Here is a 25214-nt window from a genome sequence, read left to right on the forward strand (position 1 = left end):
AAAAGTCAGAAACTATGTTTTAATTTTTTTCAGTCTACTCACTACAGTTATGTGCTAGAAGCTTATTAACTCATTTACATGGCAATTTATTTAATAAATTATAATAAATTAATTATGAAATCATAAAACTACTGTCATTGGGGTGGCTACTAGTCTTTGAGATAAAAATGCAACATATCAAATGAGATCTTCTAGGGCCGGGAGTTTGGCCTAGTGGTAGAGTGCTTGCCTAGCATGCACGAAGACCCGGGTTCAATTCCTCGGTACCACATACATAGAAAAAAGCCGAAAATGGTGCTGAGGCTCAAGTGGTACAGCTCTAGCCTTGAGAAAGTCCAAGGACAGTGCTCAGGCCCTGAGCTTAAGCCCAGGACTGGCAAAAAAAAAAAAAAAAAAAAAAAAAAAAATCAAATGAGATCTTCTCAGTCTTCATTATACAGCTAATAATTGTAAGGAAGATAAGAAATTTTCATGTACATATATGAACATTATGTATTTAGATGTCCAAAATTTCTATAATAAATCAAAAGGAAGGCAGCAACCCTAAGAGTACTTTAACTGCATTCTTTTTAACACTTTTACATTGATATTGCTTATTGCTTACATAACTTTTCCTTCTTTTAACCACAAAATGTTCTCATAGAATAAACTGGAAATTACGCTGGGTACCAGTGGCTTGTGCCTGTAATTGTTTTTTGTTGTTGTTGTCCATTGGTTTTTTTGTTTGTTTTTGCCAGTCCTGGGCTTGAGCTCAGGGCCTGAGCATTGTCCTTAGACTTTCTCAAGGCTAAAGCTCTACCACTTGAGCCACAGCACCAATTCGGTTTTTTCTATGTATGTGGTACTGAGGAATCGAACCAGGTCTTCGTGCATGCTAGGCAAGCACTCTACCACTAGGCCAAAGTCCCGGCCCACTGTGCCTGTAATTGTAATTCTACTCAAGAGACTGAGGAACATGGTTCAAAGCCAACCCAGGCAGCAAAGTCTGTGAGACTCTTATCTCCAACAAACTACCAAAAAGCCAGTAGTAGAACTCTGGCTCAAGTGGTAGAGTGCTAGCCTTGATTCAAAGAGCATGAGGGGAAAAAAAAAAAAAAGCTCAGAGGTATCAACGTTCAAGAAGTAATGTACCCACTAACTGATGAATGTAACTATAACTCCTGTATAAGTTATCCCAACAATAAAACACAATAAAAAAATAATAACAATAACAAGCTCAGGGTCATCACCCAGGCCCTGAGTTCAAGCTCTCTAAGACCAGTAAACAAACCAACAGCAAAGCCAGAACTGTATTCTCATACACAGACTCTTCGTAGAAAAAGCCAAGATAAGTAAGGAAGAAAAGAGGGGCAAGAAGCACCAAGTCTCAAGCAAACCCTTAGTAAAAGGCAGGTCTACATGTCAGCAGAAAACCCAACCACAGTGAAAGGATAGTGATATATAGCAGGAGAAGAAACAAAGGAAGCTAGGTAGGGCTTAGATAGAGACCAGGGATAAGAATGAATATAAAGGCTAGGAGAGGCACTGAGATACTGAGATGTGATTTGGGTTTGTTCTGCTTTTATTTTTATCTTAGAGATTAAAAAAAAGAAAGAAAGAAAAGAAAAAGAAAAAAGAAATGCCTTTAAGAAGTAAGCTACTGGGGCTGGGAGTTTGGCCTAGTGGTGGAGTGCTTGCCTAGCATGCACAAAGACCCAGGTTCAATTCCTCGGTACCACATACATAGAAAAAAGCTGGAAGTGGTGCTATGGCTCAAGTGGTAGAGTGCTTGCCTTGAGGAAAGCCCAAGGATAGTGCTCAGGCCCTGAGTTCAAGACCCACGACTGGTAAAAAAAAAAAAAAAAAAAAAAAGAAGTAAGCTACTTAAAAGTTTGAGACATCTAAGATATGGAATATTTCACAGTAAAAGGCATATAGGCCATTAGAGGAAGGAAGGATGGCATTTACATATAAATAATAAAATAATAAATACCAGCTAGGCTCTAAAAGGAAAAAAGCAGGCTTGTAGGATCTGGAGCATCCTTCCTGGAGTAGTGGGAGAATGCTAAGAATGAGTATAAATCCAGATCACTTTGCAGATTTGGAGAGATTAAAGGGTCTAAATAGAAGTTTCTATTTTATCCATGAAAAGACAGTAAAGCCTCTGATAGAAGTAAAAAAAAAATGTACACTGAGAACAGAGAAGAGTACACTGACTACAGAAATCTCAGAAGACTTCCAGATACTTACTCTAGATTAATAAAAGATGAACTGGGGCCAACTTGGTCTTACACAAGTCCTGAGTTATTTTTATAACTCTTTGGTAGACACCAATTATTTAAGCTGGTTAAGTGTTAGTAACTAACAAAGTGCTGAACAATACACATTGACATTTCTTTTTTTTTTTAATTTTTTTTATTTATTTATTTATTTATTTATTTATTGCCAGTCCTGGGCTTGAGCTCAGGGCCTGAACACTGTCCTTGGACTTTCTCAAGACTAGAGCTCTGCCACTTGAGCCTCAGCACCACTTCTGGCTTTTTTCTAAGTATGTGGTACCGAGGAATTGAACCCGGGTCTTCATGCATGCTAGGCAAGCACTCTACCAGTAGGCCAAACTCCCGGCCCCTACATTGACATTTCTTGACAAGGATGGCAAAACTGTTCCATAGTCTAGATAAAGTCCCAATTCTTGTGTGATCACTGTCTTGTATGAGGTCATTCAAGGGAAACATAACAATACTTCAAAAGCAGAACTCAGAAAACCAGAACTATTCCACTCTAAGAAGCCACACACCATCCTTAAAGGCAAATACCTCACTCGAGTCTTAATTTTTAATTTATCCAAGAGTGAAAGCTCTATTCTAATCAACCCAACTATCGTGTGTGTGTGTGTGTGTGTGTGTGTGTGTGTGTGTGTGTTGGTACTGAGTTTTAAACTCAGGACCTTACACACTTCTGCCTGGCTTTTTCCATTCAAGGCTGGTGCTCAACACTTGAACCACATCTCTACTTCAGGCTTTTTGCTAGTTAATTGGAGATAAGAGTCTCTCGGCATGGAGAGGGCTGGAGGGGGAGGAAAAGTGGGAGAAAAATGAGGAAGGGGTAACAATGTTCAAGAAGAAATGTACTCTGGGGGCCTGGAGTTTGGCCTGGTGGTAAGAGTGCTTGCCTAGCATGCACGAAGACCCAAGCTTGAGTCCTTGGTACCACATACATAGAAAAAAGCTGGAAATGGTGCTGTGGCTCCAGTGGTAGAGCACTAGCTTTGAGAAAGCCCAAGGACAGTGCTCAGACCCTGATTTCAAGGCCCAGGACTGGCAAAAAAGAAGAAGAAAGAAGGAAGAAGGAAGAAGAAGAAATGTACTCTGGGCTGGGAGTTTGGCCTAGTGGTAGAGTGCTTGCCCAGCATGCATGAAGACCCCGGTACCACATACATAGAAAAAGCTGAAGTGGTGCTGTGGCTTAAGTGGCAGAGTGTTAGCCTTGTGCAAAAAGTGTCCAACGACAGTGCTCAGGCCAGGAGTTCAAGCCCCAAGACTGGCAAAAAAAAAAGGAAGAAGAAGAAGGAGGAGGAGGAGGAAGAGGAGGAGGAGGAGAAGAAGAAGAAATGTACTCATTACCTTACATTAACTGTAACCCCTCTGTACATCACTCTTACAATAAAACTAAATTTTAAAAAAAAAGAGTCTCTTAACTTTGTCTGCCCTGGCTGGCTTCAAATCTGGATCCTCAAATATCAGCTTCCCTAGTAGCAAGGTTTACAGATGTGAACCAGCAGTTCCTTGCTCCAATTACCTTGAATGGCATGAATTTCAGTTATAAATTTCTATTTCTAATACCTATAATGACAAATAATAAACCAGTAATATCACTAACAAAGAGCCCACTTGCTAAAGAACTTGATCTTGATTAAGATAGAGTTAGGGCTGGGCGTGTTGATTCACACCTGTAATCCCAGCTACTAAGGTGGCTGAGATCTGAGGACTGAGATTCAAAGCCAGCCTAGGCAGGAAAATTCATGAGACTCCTATCTCCAATTACCCACCAAAAAGCCAGAAGTGGAGCTGTGGCACAAGTGGCAAAGGGCTATTTCTGAGCAAAAAAGCTACATGACAGTGCTCAAGTTTAGAGTTGTTTTTTGTTTTGTTTTGTTTTTTGGCTTATAGTTTGAAGGTTTCCATCCATCACCAATTTGGCCCATTGCTTTGGAGCTGTGGCAGCACAGTAAATCATAATAAGGAGCATACTGGGTTGGAGCAAACTGTTCACCTCATGGCCAAAACCAAAAGCAAGAGAAGGGGCTAGGATCCCATTATCCCTTCCAAAGACACAGCACTAATGACAGGAAAACTTGCTACTTAGGTCCTGCCTCCTAAAGTTTCCACCGCCTGCCAACAGTGCAAGCCAGGGACTAAGTGTTGAACAACTGAGCTGCTGGGAAACGTTTTAGATCCAAACCGCAGCATATCTAATCTACATACCCCACCTTAGCTACAAGGGTAGTCACATATAATATGGGTTGTAAAAGATGACTCCTGACACTGAAGAGCATCAGGAGAAAGAATCTTACAGTAAGCATGCATAACATCAGCCTGGTAAAAGACCCAAACTCAATATCTGAATTATAAATACTGCTGATTATGTGTCACTTCAATACTACTGTAAAGTCAAAACCTTGTGAGATAAGCAATGGGAAGTCAGGGAACAGCTAAAAACTGGTGTTTAAAACTGAACTCCAGGGGCCGGGAGTTTGGCCTAATGGTTAAAGTGCTTGCCTAGCATGCAGGTTCGATTCCTCGGTACCACATACATAGAAAAAAGCTGGAAGTGGTGCTGAGGCTCAAGTGGTAGAGCTCTAGCCTTGAGAAAGTCCAAGGACAGTGCTCAGGCCCTGAGCTCAAGCCCAAGACTGGCAAAAAAAAAAAAAAAAAAAAAAAAAAACTGAACTCCAGTGTTCATATGCACAACATCCCAGCTGAGTTACCTCAGCGCAGCCTTGGGATCCATAACACTTAATTAGAATAGTTCACTGAAGGTACTCTTCCAGGTTTAATTATAAGGGGCCCTTCAGTCAATATCAAATATCCATTTAAGGATTGGAGCAGACTTAGAAACTAATCTGAGTGATTCACAGAAGGCTTGGAAGCAACTAAACGACTGTTTACAAAATAAGACGAAAATACTATTTGTATGGTTTATCTCAACACTTTCCCATATAGACACACAAGGTTCCTGCCCTTCTCCTGGATACACCACACCAGCCCCACCCTATAAAGTATGCTCCGTAGTGTTCTACTGAGCAAGTAAAGGACTGAAGATAGCAATCACTGATTATTATCTGATGCATCCCCCCTGAGGCTAAGCCTCTCTTCCTTAGTATAGGCTCCAGAATGAACAATTCATTTAAATCTACCACAGCCAACTTCACACAGCCTATACCTTCCTGATATATAACTGACTTAGCTACTCCAACCTGGCAGACAGCATTATGGACAATTAGAAGAAATAACAGGAATAAGTAGCAAAGTAGGTTGCCCCAATTCACTTGGATAACTTGCTACAGATAGATTTCCAGAGCCAGGAAAACAATGCTTCAGCATACTCAGTGGCCCTGGTATACAGGCTAGACTCCAGTCTATCTTGTAACCTAACCAAGTAACAAGTCAGATTCCAAGAATGTAACATTGTTGTAATGATGCTTGAAAATGAACCTAACACCACACATACATACAAACACACACTCACACACACACACACACAATTCTAAGTATTACAAAAAAAATTTTAAAAGATGACACAACTGGGCACAACTGACTCGTGCCTATAATCCCAGCTAGTCAGGAGGCTGAGAACCGAGGATCTCAGCTCAAACCCAGTCCTGGCAGAAAAGTTCATTACAGTCTTATCTCCAATGAGCCAGCAAAAAAGCCAGAAGCAGAGCTGTAGCTCAACTGATAGAGCACCAGTCTTAATAAAACACACAGACAGACAAGATAAAATAATGGTAATCGCTGGAAAGTGGATGAAATTAGAGCGAATCATGTTGAGTGAGATAAGTCAAGACCAAAGGAACAAAAGGCTTATGGTAGCCTTAATATCTGGATATTAGATCCAAACAGTACAAGAGCAATGACTCAATATTTGAGTACCCAAGGTTATGGACATGGTCTTGGAGATATAAATATAACTACATAGGCATAAAAATTTATGATGGGATATATACTCTGTAGACATAATGTTATATTATGTCATATTATTATATGTATCTATGAAACACATGACATTTGAAAAATGATGTAAAAATCAATGTGGTAGAGCTCTAGCCTTGAGAAAGCACAAGAATAGTGCTCAGGCCCTTAGTTCAAGGCCCAGAACTGGTAATAAACAAATAAACAAAGAAACAAAAAAATAAGACCTCAATGGTTACAACCAGGCAATTATCATCTTACATTCTGGATAGCAAAAATCAGATGAGTGTTTTATACCTCTAAAAGCAAGGTGACAGCAGTCTGGTTCCTTGTGAAGTGTATACAGGGACCTATTTCTTGGGGGGTTTTTTTTTCCTTTATCATTTGATTCAGGTCTCCTGTCTTACATAGCTGCACCTTCTTCTTTTTTTTGGAGGTGGGGGTCAGTCTTGGGACATGAACTCTGGGCCCAGGCGCTGTCCCTGAGCTCTTCAGTTAAAGGCTATCACCCTACCTCTGGCACTACAGTGCCAGTTTTCTAGTGGTGAATTGAAGGTAAGAGACTCACCAACTTTAGTGCCCCACTGGCTTTGAACCTCAATTCTCAGATCTCAGCCTCCTAAGTAGCTAGGATTACAGGTGTGAGCCAAGGCACCCAGCCCTAACTGCATCTTCTTTCTTTTGTTTTTACCCCACCATACCACTATCCTGAATCTCCTGTCTCCTCTTTAGAAAGACCCTTGTGATCTCATCAAGCTGTATAGTATCCAAAATACTGTTCCCATCTCAAGACCATTAATCACATCTGTGAATCCTCTGTGCAATATAAGGTAATATTCACAGGAGGTCTTAGAGATTAGAAATTGAACTTCTTTAGGAGCCTTTTATTCAACTATCATGCTTTCCTTCCTCAGATAAAATATAGTCAGAGACAATTTAAAATACTAAGAGGCTTCCTCTACATTAGAAAGTAATAATTGAAGAGATGTGACACGGTTTCAAAATTGCTTAAGATAAACACTTGCTCATAAATTACAAATGCTAGAAACAATAAATTACAAATGAGAAAATGAAAAGAGGGAAGAGGAACTATTAGGGGTCTAGAATTGATTACAGAAATGGAAGGAAAAAGGGATAAGATCTTTCAGGAACAGCATATAGAAAGAGGAAGAAGGAGAATGAGGGCAAGAGAGAGAAACAGAGAATGAATAAGCACCTACGTAAGTCATTTCCACGTAAAATCATTTGAATCATTTCCACATAAAAGACACAGAAGAAAGCCACAGAAGTATAAAGGAAATCAAGAGATTAAGATATCACTGAAGCCAGGGGATGAAACAAAGAAAGATAATCACCACTGTCAAACACTGCTGAGAAATTAAACACAAGAAGATGGGAGAAAGTCCATTGGATTTGACATGAAAAAGTTACTGGTAACTTTTTTAGGGGAAAGAACTGGATATAAGCAAGCCGTGGCTCAGGACTTTTGCACATGCTACCCTGCTTGCCTAGTTAGCTTTGTAGCTGGTGGCTGACTCTTGTCAGTCTCTACTTTCATTTTACAAACTCAGTGAATTTCCTTGATTACTATATTAAAGAAGAACCACCTCCCCCAAGATTTTCTGTAAACAATTGGTTTGTTCCCCTCATAAAACCACAATTTGTAGTTATTTGTATGCAGTCTGTATTGGTCCCTACCACTAGACTGTAAGTACCATGGAACAAAACACACTCCTGCTCTCTTTTCTACTTACAGTCCATACAGCACCTGGCTTGCAAAAGGGCACTGAACAAAAATCCAGCTTTCAAAATAATAAACTTCAAAGCAGAGCACCAGTGGCTCACACTGTTTACCTAGCTACTTAGGAGGCTGAGATCTGAGGATCACAGTTCAAAGCCAACCCAAGCAAGAAAGCCCTTATCTCCAATTAACTACCAAAAAAGTCAGAAGTGGAACTGTGGCTCAAGTGGTAGAGCAGTAGCCTTGAGAAAAAGGACTCAAGGACAACACCCCAGGACATGAAATCTAGCCCCAATACTGGCACAATAAATAAACATAATAGACACTTCTGTTTGAGAAGGAAGACATGTTCTCCGTATATTTTACAAAAAGCAATATGCTACAACAGAAAAAGAATACAACTTAAGAGCTAGATATAATTACAAAAGTTCTAGCAACCCATTTTTTTTAATCAGTAAGTCCCAATTTCCTTGCTCCAAAATAATAATAGCCCCCTTGCCATCCACCAGTGGCTCAGGAGGCTGAGATCTAGAAATTACAGTTGGGAGACTAGCCAAGGCTAAGAAGTCCATGAGAACTCCATCTCCAAAATCCCAGCAAAAACCAGACCTAGAGATGTGGCTCAAATGGTAGAACATCAGCTGAGCAACCAAGACTAGTAAGCATGAGACCCTGAGGCCATACTGCCAATAAAAAAAAAAGTCCACTTACATAAACATGTGCTCTGTTAATGCACCATACCCAGTAAGTGATATTGTGATCACCCAATAAGTGGTAAAGACAATACTATTTAAAATGATATTCTCTCCCTTAAGAATCTTTATGACATTGTAAAAGAATCTTTATGACGTTGTAATAGACATGAGTAAAATTGGCCTAATGAATACTGAACCATCAGAATGAAGATAAAGTATAAATAAAGATAAATAATAAAGTATTTCATTCCTTTTTCGATAAGATACTATTTCCAATCCTTCATAAATACAGAAAAAATAAACCATAACTAGGTACTTTTTCATACCAACATGTACTAATAACATTGAAATTCGTTCCTTTAAAACTGTCACTTAAATATACCAAATGTGTTATACAAAGAAAAAAGGAGGGAAACAAGGAGGGTGAGAAAAAGGAGGGAAGAAGGGAGAAAGGGAGGAAAGATTGAACTCAGGTCCTATCATGCATACTAGTCAAATTATTACTGAGCTAAAACATTCTCTAACTCCCATCAGAAATCTTTTAAATAAATAAAACCAAAAAAGCCTCATATCTACTGTTCTGACCTTAAAATTTAGCATCAATAAAGGGACAAAGTTCTTATTATTAGCAAAACCTTCAGAAGGTCTTACGCATCCACTTCTATTTTATAAAGGACAAAGTCCACAGGCAACTTGCAGTACAGCAAATCAAAGAAAGACTTGATAAATGGGACTGTATCAAACTAAAAAGTTACTACACACCAAAGGATAGAGCCAACAAGCTAAATGGATAGGCCACAGAATAGGAGTTTTGGGCCAGCTACACATTAGATCATGGCCTAATATCCACAATATATACAGAACTTAAAAAATTAAATTCTCAAACACCAACAACATAATTAGTAAGTAGGCTAAAGAGCTAAAGGGAATCTTCTTATAACACTACTCATTGATGGGCCAGGAGTTTGGCCTAGTGGTTAAATTGCTTGCGTAGCATGTACAAAGGCCCAGGTTCGATTCCTCAGTACCACATACATAGAAAAAAGCCGGAAGTGGTGCTAAAGCTCAAGTGGTAGAGCTCTAGCCTTGAGAAAGTCCAAGGACAGAGCTCAGGCCCTTAGCTCAAGCGCAGGACCGGCCCAAAAAAAAGAAAAGAAGAAAAAGAAAACTATTCATTGATCCAGCAATTCTACTCCTGGGTGTTTACCTAAAAGATTACAAACCAGGATACAGTAAAGCCACCAACACAATCATATTTATTTCATCACTATTCACCATAGCCAAGCTATAAAATTAGCCCAAATGTCCCTCAATGGACAAATGGATCAAGAAAATGTGGTATATATACACAATGGAATTTTACTCATCCATTATAATGAAACTGTACCATTTGTAAAGAAATGAAAAGATTCAGAAAAAATTATGTTAAATGAAGTAAGTCAGGCCCAGAGACACGAAGGATTCGTGTTTTCCCTCATATGTGGAAGTTAAGATTTAGCTTACAAACTTATAAGTAAATACATTCAGAGTATTTAAGTATATATAAATGTATTAACTGAAATACAATAAAGTCAGGGAAGATTTCAAATAATGTAATTCCTTAGAAAGCAAAAAATCAATGTCCAGCAAAATAAAACACCAGGAAGTAGGTACTTAAAGGGGGTGCAGTAGGATCAAAGGGATAAGAGCATACAGATAAAGAAGGAAAGGGCAAGGAGACTGCAGACAAAACCCAAAGGATAGCCTAAACTGCTGTGCTAAATTGCAATTCCCTGGTCCAGCTACTTAAAGTTTGGGGAAGTTTATGTTTTGGTCTTGGTTTTTCTTTTTTTTGCGGGGGGGGGTGTCATTGTTTTTGGATTTGGTGGTGGTGGTGGTAGTGTTTTTGATGGCTTTGGGGCTTGAACTCAGGGACTGGGCTCTGTCCCTTCCCTGAGCTCTTTTACTCAAGGCTAGCACTCCACCACTTTGAGCCCTACTTGAGATCTACTTCCATTTTCTGAGGTATTAATTGGAGATGAAAAAGTCTCATGAACTTTTCTGTCTGGGCTGGCTTCAAACCACAATTCTCAGATCTCAGCCTCCTGAGTAGCTAGGATTACGGGTGTGAGCTACCAGAGAAGAAGAACAGGAAAAGGAAGGGAGAGGAGGAGTAAGAAGAAGGATGAGAAAGAAGGAAAAAGAAGAGGAGGAGGAAGAGGAGGAGGAGAAGGAGAAGGTGGTGGTGGTGGTAGTAAAAGAAAGTTGTGTTTGATGGTATGCCTCAAGTATTAAGTGTTTGTCTAGAAAACTTGATTTTAATCCCCTGAACCAAGAGGAAAAAATAAGGTTAAGAAAAAGTTGGAATGTTATTAAAGTTAAATAGCAAAGTACATAAGCATATAAATGAGCAGAATAATTCATACATGAAGGTACTCTAATATAACTCCTTTTTTCTCTGTCCAAATGGAATTTTTGCTTGACTCCTAAATAAAGTTATAGTCCTTCCAGACTGGAATGATTGGTTTACCTTTAACTCCAGGGGGCTTAAACTATCAGTCTTTTAAGAAGCTTTGCTGGGTTTTGACAATTTAACCTGCTGAGCTCACTGCTCCCAAGAGAGGGTCTTGGTTGCAAGTTTGAAATCTGCTCTGCTGACCATTAACACTGACTCTGTAGATAATGAATTTCAATAACAACCTCCCACAGGTTAACATTTTTGAGTATTATTCATAATATCACTTTAATTAAGTTAATATACAAAGGTCTCCACTTGGTAGAAAGTTTTATTGAATTTAGCAGTGCTTACAATAAAAAAAATTGGGGGTATTCATCTGTATGGTAACTGTAAATTTGTCTACAAAAATAATCCAGTTTGTTCATGGATTTATGCTGAATTTCAATTTGTTTTCTAAAAGGAATTCAATTTATTAGTTCCATTTCCCCAAAATATGTACATTTCTAGCATTTCTAACTGATAGCTTCATGACAGATGGCTCTAACCATGCTGAGCACAGAATGGGTCTACCTGGCACAAGAGACCACCCACCACAGCAAAGATGCTTCCCACCCCCACTCTGGCTCTGAAGCATTTTGATGGTGGAAAAGATTAATGCTTTGATTTTTCTGTAACTTCATGTGTTAAACATTAATTTCCCTCTGAAATTCTAGGATTATTCTTCATTATGGAAAATAGATATATAAATTTTATTTTTAACCTAAACTGTTGAAAATAAGCCACAGTATTATAGTATTAAAATGAATATAAGTGAGGGCAAAGCAAACAATTCTTTAAATGAATCTGAAACTAAAGCCTTCTTATAAAGCATTAAAAAATACTGTACTTTAAAAAAGCATGAATCTCATAATTAACAGCGATTTATTTTTTTATACATGTAAGTCAATTTAAAATTTTTTTTAATTTATGTGGTACCATGGAATTAAACTCAGGTCCTCATTCATGTTAGGTAAGCATTCCACCACTAAGCTACATCCCAGCCCCGTAAGATTATCTTTTTTGAAAGCAAAGAATGATGGCTGATTCAGCTCACATACATATTGAATTCAGCAATAATTGTATTTTTTAAATACACAACCTGACAGGCACTATGGTAGATAATAATGAATCAGCATGGGAGCCATTTAATATACTTCTTGATTAACTCATTGCCTGTCCAGTTCACACACAGACATGCTTACATGTCATAATCGTCATAATTCCCATCATCCCCACCACCACCAACACTCCAGTGCCTTGATTAGTGCACAACTCCCAGATGAGCCATTGCTAATGCTAAATAATTCTCTTCAGCCTCCTGCTACTATTCTGCAGGATCTCCAATTAAATATAATGTCCCTGATGAGCCATATTAATGTGAACAAATTCCTACCAGGGATCCTATCATACTCCATTTTACCCAAAAATGCAGAGAAGGTAATTTAGCCAAGCCAAAGAATCAAAACATTTAAAACTGATAGTATGTTTCTGTAAAGTAAGTTTTTAAAATGCCAGTAATAGCAGCTTCAAAAGGAAAAAGAAGATGTACTAACTTACTAAAGGCTTTCTTCTCCTGATTAGCTTTTCACAGAAAGGCCTAACACTTCAAATTGTCCAAGGACATACTATATTCTTGGTTTCTGCCTTCACTAGAAGACAAAGTTTTTTTTTCCCCACATATGTTTATTGTAATTAATAGAAGGGTTACATTATACTCACCAGATAGAAGGTGCATTACTTCACATTGACACCCTTTCTAGAAGACAAAGTTTTAAGTGCCCATTCTTTCCTGGGCTGAGTGGGTCCAGCAGCAACAATGGCACACAAATGGCACCTCACAAGGAAGAGGGAAAGATGGAAGAACAGGCCATCAGCAGCTTTGGCCATCAGAAGCTGAAGGAGAAAACGAGTTTGGTGTCTGCCACATCTTTGCATCCTTCAAGGACACCTTTGTCCATGTCACTGATTTTTCTGGCAAGACCAAGATCTCTGGTCCTGGAGCCCAGGCAGCCCTCAGAGCCCTTGTCGACTTGGATATGAAGACGGGGAGGATAAAAGCTGTCACCCACATCCCCTCCCCCATCCCCTGCAAGAAGAGAGGCCATGGTCTTCTCAAATTATTTTTATAATGGGGGAGGGGAGTTGGTGAGTCATGGGGCTTGAACTGGGCCTGGGCGCAGTCCCTGAGCAATTCAGCTCAAGGCTACTGCCCTACCCCTTGAGCCAAGCCCCACTTTCTGTTTTCTAGAGGTTAATTGGAGATAAGAGTCTCAGATCCTTTTGTGCCCGGGCTGGCTATGAACCATGGTCCTCAGATCTCAGTCTCCAGAGTAGCTAAGATTACAGGCTTGAGTCACTGTGCCCAGCTTAATTTTAATACTTTAATAAATTGCCTTTCTGTAAGGCAATTTAAAAAAAAAAAGCCGGGTACCTCCTGGCTTGGCCTATAACCTTGGCTACTCAGATTAACCCTAATAGGTCAGCAGTCTACTCAGGTTTGGGCTAAACACATTTGGATATTTCTTTTTTTTTTTTTTTTTTGCCAGTCCTGGGCTTGAGCTCAGGGCCTGAGCACTGTCCTTGGACTTTCTCAAGGCTAGAGCTCTACCACTTGAGCCTCAGCACCACTTCCGGCTTTTTTTCTATGTATGTGGTACCAAGGAATCGAACCCGGGTCTTCATGCACTTTAACCACTAGGCCAAACTCCCGGCCCCACATTTGGATATTTCTGTGAGGAGATTTTCAGATGAGATTAGCCTTTAGTAAACAGACTTCGGCCAAGGCCAGTAGTTCACACCTATAACCCTAACTACTCAGGAAGGTGAGGTATGAGCATTACAGTTCAAAGCTAGCCAGGGAATATGGCTCTTACTTCCAAGCAACTATCATAAAGCTGTAAGTGGAGCTATGGTTCAAGTAGCAGAGTGCTGATGTTGAGCAAAATGCTTGGGGACCCCAGGAACAGCACACACAAAAAGAAATGAAAGCCCAGATTTGATATGCTGAGTGATACATGTCTACAGGCCTAGCCACTCAGTACAGGAGTTCAAGACCAGCTTGAGCAAGAAAACAACATCTCAAGATGCAGAGTGGAATGGAGTACTACAGAGCTCAACAATAGAGTACTTAGCATTACATGTACAAGGTCCTGAGTTCATTCCTAAGCACCACACACACACACACACACACACACACACACACACACACACACACAGAAATGAACAATTCACTTAGTGAAAACTTAAAAATAAAAAATAAAACTAGGTTCCAGTGGCTCATACCTGTAATCCAAACTAATCAGTAGGATGAGATCTGAGAGTCACAGTTCATATTAAGTGAAGTAAGCCAGACCCAAAAGAGCACAGGCTCCATGGCTTCCCTCATTTGTAATAATTAGTACACATCTAGAATTCTCCTAACAGAGGATCAAAAACTATATGGTCATATAGGATGGGCTATGAAATGAACTCTAGAATATGGAAACAAGAGGTTTATCTTTGTTACCATTGTTTTTAATGTACTACCTGAAGTTATTTCTTTTCTATGTTTTTCCACTTATGGTTAATCCCATGTGGTTACTGTTTCTGACTTTGTTACCTGCCATATTGTATATCCATTCATTTGTTTGTTGAAATAAGAAAGGGAAGGGGAAAATAAGATAATTGGGAAAGGGTGGCGGGAGGAAAAGGGAACAAAAACATAAGAAGAGGTATCAAGGTTTGAGAAATAATGTACCCATTACCTGACAAGTGTAACTGTAACCCCTATACATTATCCTGACAATACAATAAAAAATAATTGCATTAAGCATATCATCTCAGCTACAAGTATATTCACATAAACACACTTTCATGCATGTGTGTGTGTGTGTGTGTGTATGTGCAGGCACGCACACGCACGCACACGCACACACACACACACACACACACACACACACACACACACACACACTAAAAGATTATCTGACATAAATGATAACTTGACCTTTGTCCTGTATTCCTGGTTGAGAATCGATAAGTCCATTAATAGATTTTATGATTTTTAACTAATATATGCTTTATATATCTTTTTTTAAATTTTTTGAAGCTGAGCATTTTAAAGCACTCAGGAATTACAGAGGGATTACAAGTTCCAAGCTAGCTTGAGTTAAATAGTAAGTTCCTCATCGGGTGTACTGGCTCACGCGTGTAATCCTAACTACTCAGGAGGCTGAGATCTGAGGATCACGGTTCAAACCCAGCCTGAGCACTGTAAGACTCTTATATCCGATTAACCACTAGAAAACTGGAAGTAGCACTGTGGTTCTAGGGGTAGGACGGTAGCCTTGAGCTGAAGAGCTCAGGGACAGCGACAGCACCCAAGCCCCACAACCGACAAAAAAAAAGGAAATTCCAAGCCGGACAGACTATAGAAAAAGACCCTATCTTAAAACAAAAATAAGAAAAGAATAGTAACTTCTGTCCAACCAAAAAATGTTGAAATATATGCTGGAATCATATAAAGAAGAAAAAAATGATTGAGATTTCCAAATTACTGTAATCTCTACATCTCTAAGTTGAAACTAAGGATATGTTCATGAAGATACACATGAAAAGATATAAAATAAGATATTCCAACCATTCCATATAATTTTGATGTTTTCCCTAAGGTCTTCTATACCTTAGCCTACATTAACATACTCTATCTCTAGTTATCCGAGCATTACCCTTCAGCTTGTTCAGCTGGAACCAACATATACTAAATTACTTAGACATCACAAAGTCCTATTTGTCCTCAGTCTCTCCCAGACAGCAGGAAAATATTATCAAGGGTGGACTGGAAAAGTGATGATTGTCCTCACTTTCCCGTCAATCATCCCAGAGTGCTCACAGGAAATCCCACTCAATCTCATTACAGCATCCTAAGGCTGAGACTCCAATACACACCAGGAATCATATTTTAAACAGCAGGCTGCCTGGGTAAGATGTGAATCACAGTGACTACTTTCTTGATTTTAGGTTTTTGTTTCAATGCAGTAAATAACAGATACTTCTCATTTCAAGTGTGCATAACTGTACTCAAAGTCACAAAACATTGATGAGCTCAGTTCAGAGGAACACGCAGAAAAAAGGTCAAAGGCTGAAGTATAGAATAATCTTCATCTGAAATGAAAACTCACAATGTTTTCCACTTAACCCAATGAAATCTCATTAAAAAAATTAAAACTCGACCAGGAGTTTGGCCTAGTGGTAGAGTGCTTGCCTAGCATGCACGAAGACCCGGGGTTCAATTCCTTGGTACCACATACATAGAAAAAAGCTGGAAGTGGTGCTGAGGCTCAAGTGGTAGAGCTCTAGCCTTGAGAAAGTCCAAGGACAGTGCTCAGGCCTTGAGCTCAAGCCCAGGACTGGCAAAAAAAAAAAAAAAAAAAAAAAAAGTATGCAGATAGAAACAAGTAAAACCGTCCCTTGTTACTCATGACATGCATAATCTTAGAGAACCTTAAAGAGTCCACTAACAAATTCTTAGAACTAATAATAGCTCAACCAGTTTGCAAGTTAAGAAAAAAAATCACACAAAAATCAGTTTCATTTGTATATATTTGCAAGCAACAACAAAAAAAATTAAATAGTTACGCTTACAAAGGTATTAAAAGTAATAAAATACTTAAAAATAACTATATTAGTGGCCAGGACCACAGCCTATGGCCTAGTGGTAGAGTGTTTGTCTAGCATACACAAAGATCAAGGTTCAACTTCTCAGTATTACATACACAGAAAAGGCTGGAAGTGGTGCTGTGGCTCAAGTGGTAGAGCGCTAGTCTTGAGAATTAGGACAGCCCCTGAGTTCAAGCCCCAGGATTAGGAAAAAAAAAAAACTATAACAAAGAACAAAAGTTTGTAAACATAAATTTGTAATCAAAAACCACAAAACATCATTGAAAAAAATTAAAGCAGCTGAGCATGGTAGCTCACACTTGTAATCCCAGCTACTCAGGAGACTGAGAGCTGAAGATCTTGGTTCAAAGCCAGCCCAGGCACTAAAATCCGTGAGACACTTATTTCCAATTAACCACCAGAAAACCGGAAGTGGTGCTCTGGCTCAAGAAGTGTGGTGGTAGCCTTGAGCTGAAGAACTAAGAGACAATGCCCAGGCCCAGAGTTCAAGTCCCATGACCATCAAAACAAAGGAGGCTGGGAGTATGGCCTATTGGTAGAGTGCTCGCCTAGCATGCGCGAAGCCCTGGGTTCAATTTCTCGGAACCACACACACACACACACACACACACAGCCTGAAGTGGTGCTGTGCCTCAAGTGGCAGCGAGCTAGCCTTGAGCAAAAAGTGTCCAGTTGCTCAGGCCCTGAGTTCAAGCCCCAGGACTAGTTAAATGAATAAATAGATAAAGCAACTTAAATGCATTTAAGAACCTCACATGGTCAAGAGCTGTATTCTAATTGACCTACAGATACAAAACAGTCCCAGTCAAAATCCTAGCTGGACACAGTCCTGCAATGGATCTGTCTTTTCTCAGTAACTACCCACAAATCTTTTCAAGGAATAATAAGTGTGCTTTCCAGGAACCCACAAAATGAAATATCAAAAAATAATACGACTGATTAAGTGTTTGGTCTACCTTCCTCTTCACCAGCCATCATCTGACTGTGAGTCAGCAAAGGATCCCAGGCTCTGAGGTCACTTCCTCTTTCTCTAAGGCCATTTCCTGAATCGCCCTGGCCATGCCTCCCTCACACTGTGAGAGGCTCCCCAGGCTCTGAGATCACTTTCACATCCACTGTGATACTGCCTCCCACATTTCCTATAGAAACCAGCTCACCATACTGCTCTGTCCCCATATGCCTCTACTTTGTGCAGACCCACAGTTGCTCTCCCTGAAATAAACTCTTTCTGCCTGAACCATGTGCAGGTTTCCTTTCCTGGGAACCTAACATTATGAAGCTTAATTCCCATTTTGTTTTTCCTACCCTATTTCCCATTGGAGAGTGCTTAACTTGATCTTATACCCTGGATGTGGCTGCACTAATCTCATCTTTACAAATGTACGGACATTATATGGCTGCTCCAGGTCAGTCTTCTCAAATAATAGAAGGAAAAAACTTCCTCAGCAGAGAATAAATTAGGTGCTACAATCCAACAAGAAAACCCACAAATTCTACCTAGAAACACCTAAAATCCTAGACTAAAGATAACATTCTTTAAATGAATAGCTTGGCTTACAAGAATTTACAAGCAATCTCCAGAGATCAAAAACAAAGATGAGGCTGGGTGCCTATAACTCATGCCTATAATCCTAGCTACTCAGTTGAAGCTGTGGCTCAAGAGATAGAACACTAGCCTTGAGCAAAATAGCTCAGGGTCAGCGCTTTCCCGGCAAAGTTCCAGCTCTAGGACCTGCACAAAAAAAGGGGGGGAGGGGAGGAAGTACTTAATTAGCACGAACAACTCCCTACATTAAATCCCTAGTATAAAAAAAAAAGAGGAAGCTAAAGAAACATATACCCATAACAGCAGATACCACTGACAATTTTGAAAAAATGAGAGTTTTACTAACCTAAAGGACAAAGTTTTAACTCTTAAGAAAGTAACCAGACTCTGTTTTAAGTTAAAGAGTCTAAGAAAAACTTCATAGGAAGACCAGGGGGCCTGAAAGTTACATTCTGTTTCAGGAAGGGGCTGGGGAATCAACCTGCTAGGACTCAGAGACCACAGAGATACTGCTAAAAAAGTAAAGGATAAAATCTCCTACACAAATTAGATACTATGGGCCTACCCAACCAGTACCCTGTGTACATGCAACCTCATTTTGTTCTTATTATTATCCAAATAATTGAGAAACCTTCATGCCATGAAACGTAACAATGAGTGCCAGAGCCAGATGCCAGAGGCTTCACGCTTACTATGTAGCCATTCAGGAAACTGAGATCTGAGGATCTCAAAAGTCAGCAAGTGGAGCTGTGGCTCAAAGTAGTAGAGCACTACCTCGAACTGAAAAGTTCTGGGACAGAGCCCAGGCCATGAGTTCAAGCCCCATGACCCAAAAAAAAAAAGAAAAGAAAAAGAAAAAAAGTACCAGATGAGTAATACCCTAGAATACCTAAAAGAAATAAACCTAACACCTACTCCCCACAGGGGCACTTCTGCAACCTGAAATTCAACACGCCAAATAGGAAGACATAAGCCAAAATCTAAACATGTGGGGGGAAAAATACATACACATACACACATACACACACACACACACACACACACACACATACACGCCATGAAGAAGAACTAGCAAATCAAAATACCAAGACAGCCTTTAAAATAAAGATGCTAAAACATGAATGAAAGATGAAAGGATTCAAATGTACTACACATTTAAAAAGAAATTCAGCTTAATTTTAATTATGTTCTAAAACCTATGTGCCAGTGATTACAAATAGATTTCCTTCTTGAATATTTGTGTGTTAAACATGACATTTGAAATATGATGTAAAAATCAGTGTTAGTAAAATCTTTCAATTAAAAAATGGAAAAAAAAAAAAAAGAAAAAAGAAAGAGAACTGGGGGAGGCAAATCAGTGGTAGAAGGCTTGTTTAAGGTGTGGTATTCAATTCCTAGCACCACAACAAGGGGGAATAAAAGCAGTTTCAAAAAGAAGACCAACAGATTTCTTAACAGACAGCAAAGGAGACAACTGAATGTAATCATTAAGCTTACTGATGACAAATGTCTTAATTTGCCAGTCAAGAATTTGCCTACTGAGCTGAAGAAGCCCTGGGTTGTATTCCTCAGTAAGACATAAATGGAAAAAGCCGAAAGTAACCCTTGTGGCTCAAGGGGATAGAGTGGTAGCCTTAAACAACAACAAGAAAAAAAAAATCTCAATATAGTGCCTAGGTCCTAAGTTCTAGCTCCCAGGACTAGCAAAAAGGAGGAGGAAGATGGGGAGGAACAAGAGGAGGACGATAGGAGGAGGTGGAGTAGAAGGAAGAAGAGGAGGAGGAGGAGCAGGGGGAGGAGGAGGAGGAGCAGGGGAAGGAGGAGGGGGATGAAGAGGAGGAGGGGGAGGAGGAAGAAGAGGAGGAGGAGAAGGAGGAGGAACAATAAGAAGGAATTATTGTCTATGGGTGCTAGTGGCTCACCCCTGCAATCCTGGCTACTCAGGAGGCTGAGATCTAAGGACCGAAGTTCAAAGCAAGCCCGAGCAGGAAAGTCTGAGAGACTCTCATCTCCAATTCATCGCCAGCAAATCAGAAGTGCTGCTGTGGCTCAAAGTGGCAGAACAGTAGCCTTAAGCAAAAAAGTTCAGGACAGTACCCAGGCCCTGAGTTCAAGCCCCATAATCGGAAAACAAAACAAAACAAAAACTTTGCCTTTATTGCAGGCAGGGATCTAGGGCAGTATTGCTGTACCCAGACAAGTACCATACCATTGTTTCTTACACAAATATTCATTTATTGGCCGGGAGTTTGGCCTAGTGGTAGAGTGCTTGCCTAGCATGCACGAACACCCAGGTTCGATTTCTCGGTACCACACACATAAGAGTTGTAGCTCAAGTGCTAGAACCCTAGCCTTAAGAAAAGTCCAAGGACAGTGCTCAGGCCCTGAGTTCAAGCCCCTATACTGGCAATAGATAGACAGATAGATAAATAGATCGATAGATATTAATTTGAGTCAGCACAATATTGCCCACTGAAAGCACACCAGATTCAATCCAAGGTCTCTCAAGCTAGAATGGTTTTCACAACTTTTTTTTTTTTTTTTTCCAGTCCTGGGCCTGGCCCTGAGTTCAAGCCCCAGGACTGGTCAAAAAATATTAAGGTAAGTTTTCACAATAAACTACTGCTGTATTTTCCTATTACCACAACTCACACTTCACCTTGAAATAACATATACACTATGTGAGGTTTGTAATACAAGTTATATTAAAAGGTTCACCTTGGGGCCGGGAGTTTGGCCTAGTGGTTAAAGTGCTTGCCGAGCAAGACCCGGGTTTGATTCCTCGGTACCACATATAGAAAAAAGCCGGAAGTGGCGCTGAGGCTCAAGTGGTAGAGCTCTAGCCTTGAGAAAGTCCAAGGACAGTGCTCAGGCCCTGAGCTCAACCCCAGGACTGGCAAAAAAAAAAAAAGGTTCACCTTAGGGCAGGGAGCATGGACTAGTGGTAGTGGGCTTACCTAGCATGCATGAAGCCCTGGGTTCGACTGCTCAGTACTACATACACAGAAAAGGCCAGAAGTGGTACTGTGGCTCAAGTGGTAGAGTTCTAGCCCTGAGAAAACTCAAGGACAGTGCTCAGACCCTGATTTCAAGTCCCAGGACTGGCCAAAAAAAAAGGGGGGGGTGTGGGGAGTGGGGCAGGAGTTGGCATAGTGGTAGAGTGGTTGCCTAGCACGCAGAAAACCCGGGTTCAATTCCTTGGTACCACATACATAGAAAAGGCCAGAAGTGGTGCTGTGGCTCAAGTGGTAGAGCTCTAGCCCTGAGAAAACTGAAGGACAGTGCTCAGGCCCTGAGCTCAAGCCCAGTACTAGCAAAAAAAGAAAAAAAAAAGAAATGTCACCTTAAACACTAACAACATATAACAACATAATATAGCTTGGCTTGTTCACATTATAGACGCTGAAAACCTCTGCGATCAATTGTCAACACCTTGTGTTCAGGGAGTTCATCCTTGTACCTAAAAGACTTCTCTTGCGAATGAAGCCGAAACTGAACAAGTTTCTCTGATTTGTCCCTACTGTAGAATTTTGACTGAGAATACTATGCTCCCATTATGAGGCCTCACAAATCATATTTTTTTAATTATGTATCATAATTGCTGCTTTATGCCCTACTATTTTCAGCCTGAGTAGTACTAGCTTGCTGGTGACCTTAAACTTTTTTTTTTTAACATGGGTCATGGGGCTTGAACTCTGGGCCTGGGAGCTGTCCCTGAACTCTTCAACACAAGGCTATGGCCCTACCCCTGGAGCTATAGCCCCACTTCCTGTTTTCTAGTGGTTAACTGGAGATAAGTCTCTCTGTCTTTAGTGCCTGGGCTGGCTTTGAACCTCAATCCTCAATCTCAGACTCTGAGTAACTAGGAATACAGGTATGAGCCACCGTGCCCAGCTCCCTTAAACTTTTTTCTAGAAGAGCTTACTTTTGATAAATACCTTGGATTACCAATCAAGAAATAGAGTGATAAGGTTTTCCCATTATTTCATGACTACTTTGTAAGGAATATAAATTTGTACTTAAATTTTCATGGTTAAAACAAAATTTAACAAAGAAACCAAACATAGGTATTTTTTTAATTTTGGGGGTGGGGGGTTTTGTTTGTTTTGCTAGTCGTGGAGCCCTGAGTTCAGAGCCTGAGCACTGTCCTTGGACTTTTCTCAAGGCCAGTGCTCTACCACTTGAGCCACAGCACCACTTCCGGCTTTTTTCTATGTATGTGGTACTAATGAATTGAACCCGAGCCTTCATGCATGCTAGGCAAGCACTCTACCACTAGGCCAAAGTCCTGGCCCTATTTTATTTTATTTTTTTAAATACAACTGTCAAATTGTAAGTTAACATTTGTTTTCAGGTTGCTAGTTTGCAATTATTTTCATTTTAGTTTTTAAAAATAAACAGTTACCAGATGGGCACAGTGGCTCATGCCTATAATCCTAGCTACTCAGGAGGCTGAGATCTGAGGATTGAGGTTCAAAAGCCAGCCTGGGTACTACAAAGTCCTGGGACTCTTATCTCCAATTAATCACTAGAAAATGAGAAGTGGGGTTGTGGCTCAAGGGTAGGGTGGTAGCCTTGAACTGAAGAACACAGGGACAAAGCCCAGGCCCAAAGTTCAAGCCCCATGACCCACAAAAAAAATTTTTTTAAATAAAAGATAAAACATTTATAGGGCCAGGAGTTTGACCCAGAGGTAGAGTGCTTGCTTAGCATACACAAAGACCTGGGTTTGATTCCTTGGTACCACATATTCAGAAAAAGCTGGAAATGGTGCTGTGGCTCAAGTGGTAGAGTTTAGCCTGGAGAGAGCCCAAGGGCAGTGGTCAGCCCCAGGACTAGCTAAATAAATAAACAAACAAACAGTTACCAAAAAAGCTTAAGTCACAATAAGACAAAATGAACAGTTCCAATTAAGACAAAAATTAAAGATCACCATCAAACTTGAAAATCCTTTGTACTAAATTACTACAGTATGAAAGCTGACATTAACGAAAGATTTACTTATCAAAAGTAGTGTGAAAAAAATACAACACAGTAACTTAAAGTACATCTACTAATACTTCAATACATAGACTAATAACTTGCATTCTTTTCCCATGGGATTTTTTTCTACTCATTCACAGCTCATTAGTGCTAAAAAAAAAAAATCCTGCTGTGTTAAAGATGCCACATAAAATTATATATCATTCACTGCTTTATGCTATACCTTCTTTTGTTCAGGTCTAATTAGCATCAGGATATCTCTCATTCATCAAACCTTCAGCTGAACACATTAAAGCATTTAGGAAAGGTTAAACAATTGTAGCATTCCCTTAGTGATATTGGAGTTATGCTAGAGAAAAGTGCTCTCATAAAAGAGCAGTGAGTAAACATTTCAAATCTAGCTTTCTCATACTTTCCTTAAACCTACTTGCTGACCACACCTGATCTTTAGTCTATTCTAGATTTTTAAGGCTTTGAAAAATAAACACTTATAGAGTATATTGTAATGCTTCCACTGTTTCTTACTGCAGCAGTAGACAGTTTTAAAATTTGAAGATGCCTTTTGTAGACCAAGAGAAAATTAAAATTCATGTTTTTTTCTACTTCAAAATCGAGGCTGTGTTTAATTTAGGTAAAAATGTACTTACAGAGCTAGCATCAACATCACTGTGGATGGCAACTGTCTTAATGCCCATCTTCTTGCAAGTTTTAATCACCTATTGAAAATATATTGTTATATATTAACAGATTTCATATTTAAAGGTACATAATATATTTCATAGACTAAAATGGAAAATAATTTAAATTCTACTCACCCTACATGCAATTTCTCCTCGATTAGCAATAAGAATTTTGTCAAAAGTCTACAGAGAAAAAAAAAATAGAAAATCTTAACATTATTTTAGACCCATCCCCAATTTTTTTTTTTTTGCCAGTCCTTGGGCTGGAACTCAGGGCCTGAACGCTGTTATTGGGCTTTCTCTAGGCTAGAGCTCTACCACTTGAGTCACAGTACCACTTTCCACTTTTTCTATGTATATGGTACCAAGGAATCAGACCCGGGTCCGTGCATGCTAGGCAAGTACTCTACCACTAGGCCAAACTGTCAGCCCCCCAAAAAAACATTTTTTCTACAATCAACAATAGATATGATCTTAGTGAACACTTACTTTTTAGAGTAATATTAAATATTATCAATATTTTTTGCCAGTCCTGGGGCTTGAACTCAAGGTCTAAGCACTGTCCTTGGGCTTTCTCAAGGCTAGAGCTCTACCACTTCAGCCACAGCACCACTTCTGGCTTTTTCTATGTATGTGGTACCAAAGAATCAAACCCCGGTCTTTGTGCATGCTACTCAAGTACATTTACCACTAGGCCAAACTACGGGCCCAAATATTATCAATTTAATATGCTTATTGACAACTTAATTCTGACCTTATCTTTACTTTGTTAAATTATCTATTGATTAGATTAACTTATCCATTAATGGGTTTACTGATAATCAGTAATCATCAATGAGTTATAAGTTGATTTACTGATAAATTCTCCTGACCAAAGCAAATCTTCAAGTAATATTTTAAAATGCCTACAAAAAAAAGTTTTCTATTTTATTATAGTTCTTCAGGCTCAACTATAAGCCTTATATTGGATTCTCCATGTACAGCACTAAAAGTGGTATTTTGACAACATAAAAGCTCATCTACATTTTATACTCTATTAATAAAGGTTTGAAGACCTACCAAGGGCAAGTTTTTGCCTTTTTTCCAGGAGATGACTATTTTAATAAAACTTACTTTCATTTCATTTTAGTTGTGCATGCATAACTATGATTCATTTGAATGCAAGGTACTGGATAATATCAACTTGTCTCCATAAAGCCTCCATAAAGATTCTTAAATCTCAAAAAAAAAAAAAGTTTTCATTGAAATTACTCATCAGTCAATCA

The 25214-nt window shown here is 39.5% G+C and overlaps 1 protein-coding gene across 2 annotated transcripts in view; it reads right to left on the reverse strand.

The window, feature by feature from the left end:
* Positions 1–25214, reverse strand: part of Pcca (propionyl-CoA carboxylase subunit alpha) — a 274525-nt gene that overhangs the window by 232485 nt on the left and 16826 nt on the right. For both annotated transcript variants that reach the window (XM_090341922.1, XM_090341920.1), the window contains exons 3-4: positions 24085–24132; positions 23917–23985 (exon numbers count right to left, since the gene is read on the reverse strand). In XM_090341922.1, the coding sequence (XP_090198048.1) occupies positions 23917–23985; positions 24085–24132 (117 nt within the window). The remainder of the gene's footprint in view (positions 1–23916; positions 23986–24084; positions 24133–25214) is intronic.

Source organism: Megascapheus bottae, chromosome 11 (genome assembly GCF_031878675.1).
Source record: "Megascapheus bottae isolate mThoBot1 chromosome 11, mThoBot2.hap1, whole genome shotgun sequence".
In the NCBI taxonomy this organism is placed as follows: domain Eukaryota; kingdom Metazoa; phylum Chordata; class Mammalia; order Rodentia; family Geomyidae; genus Megascapheus; species Megascapheus bottae.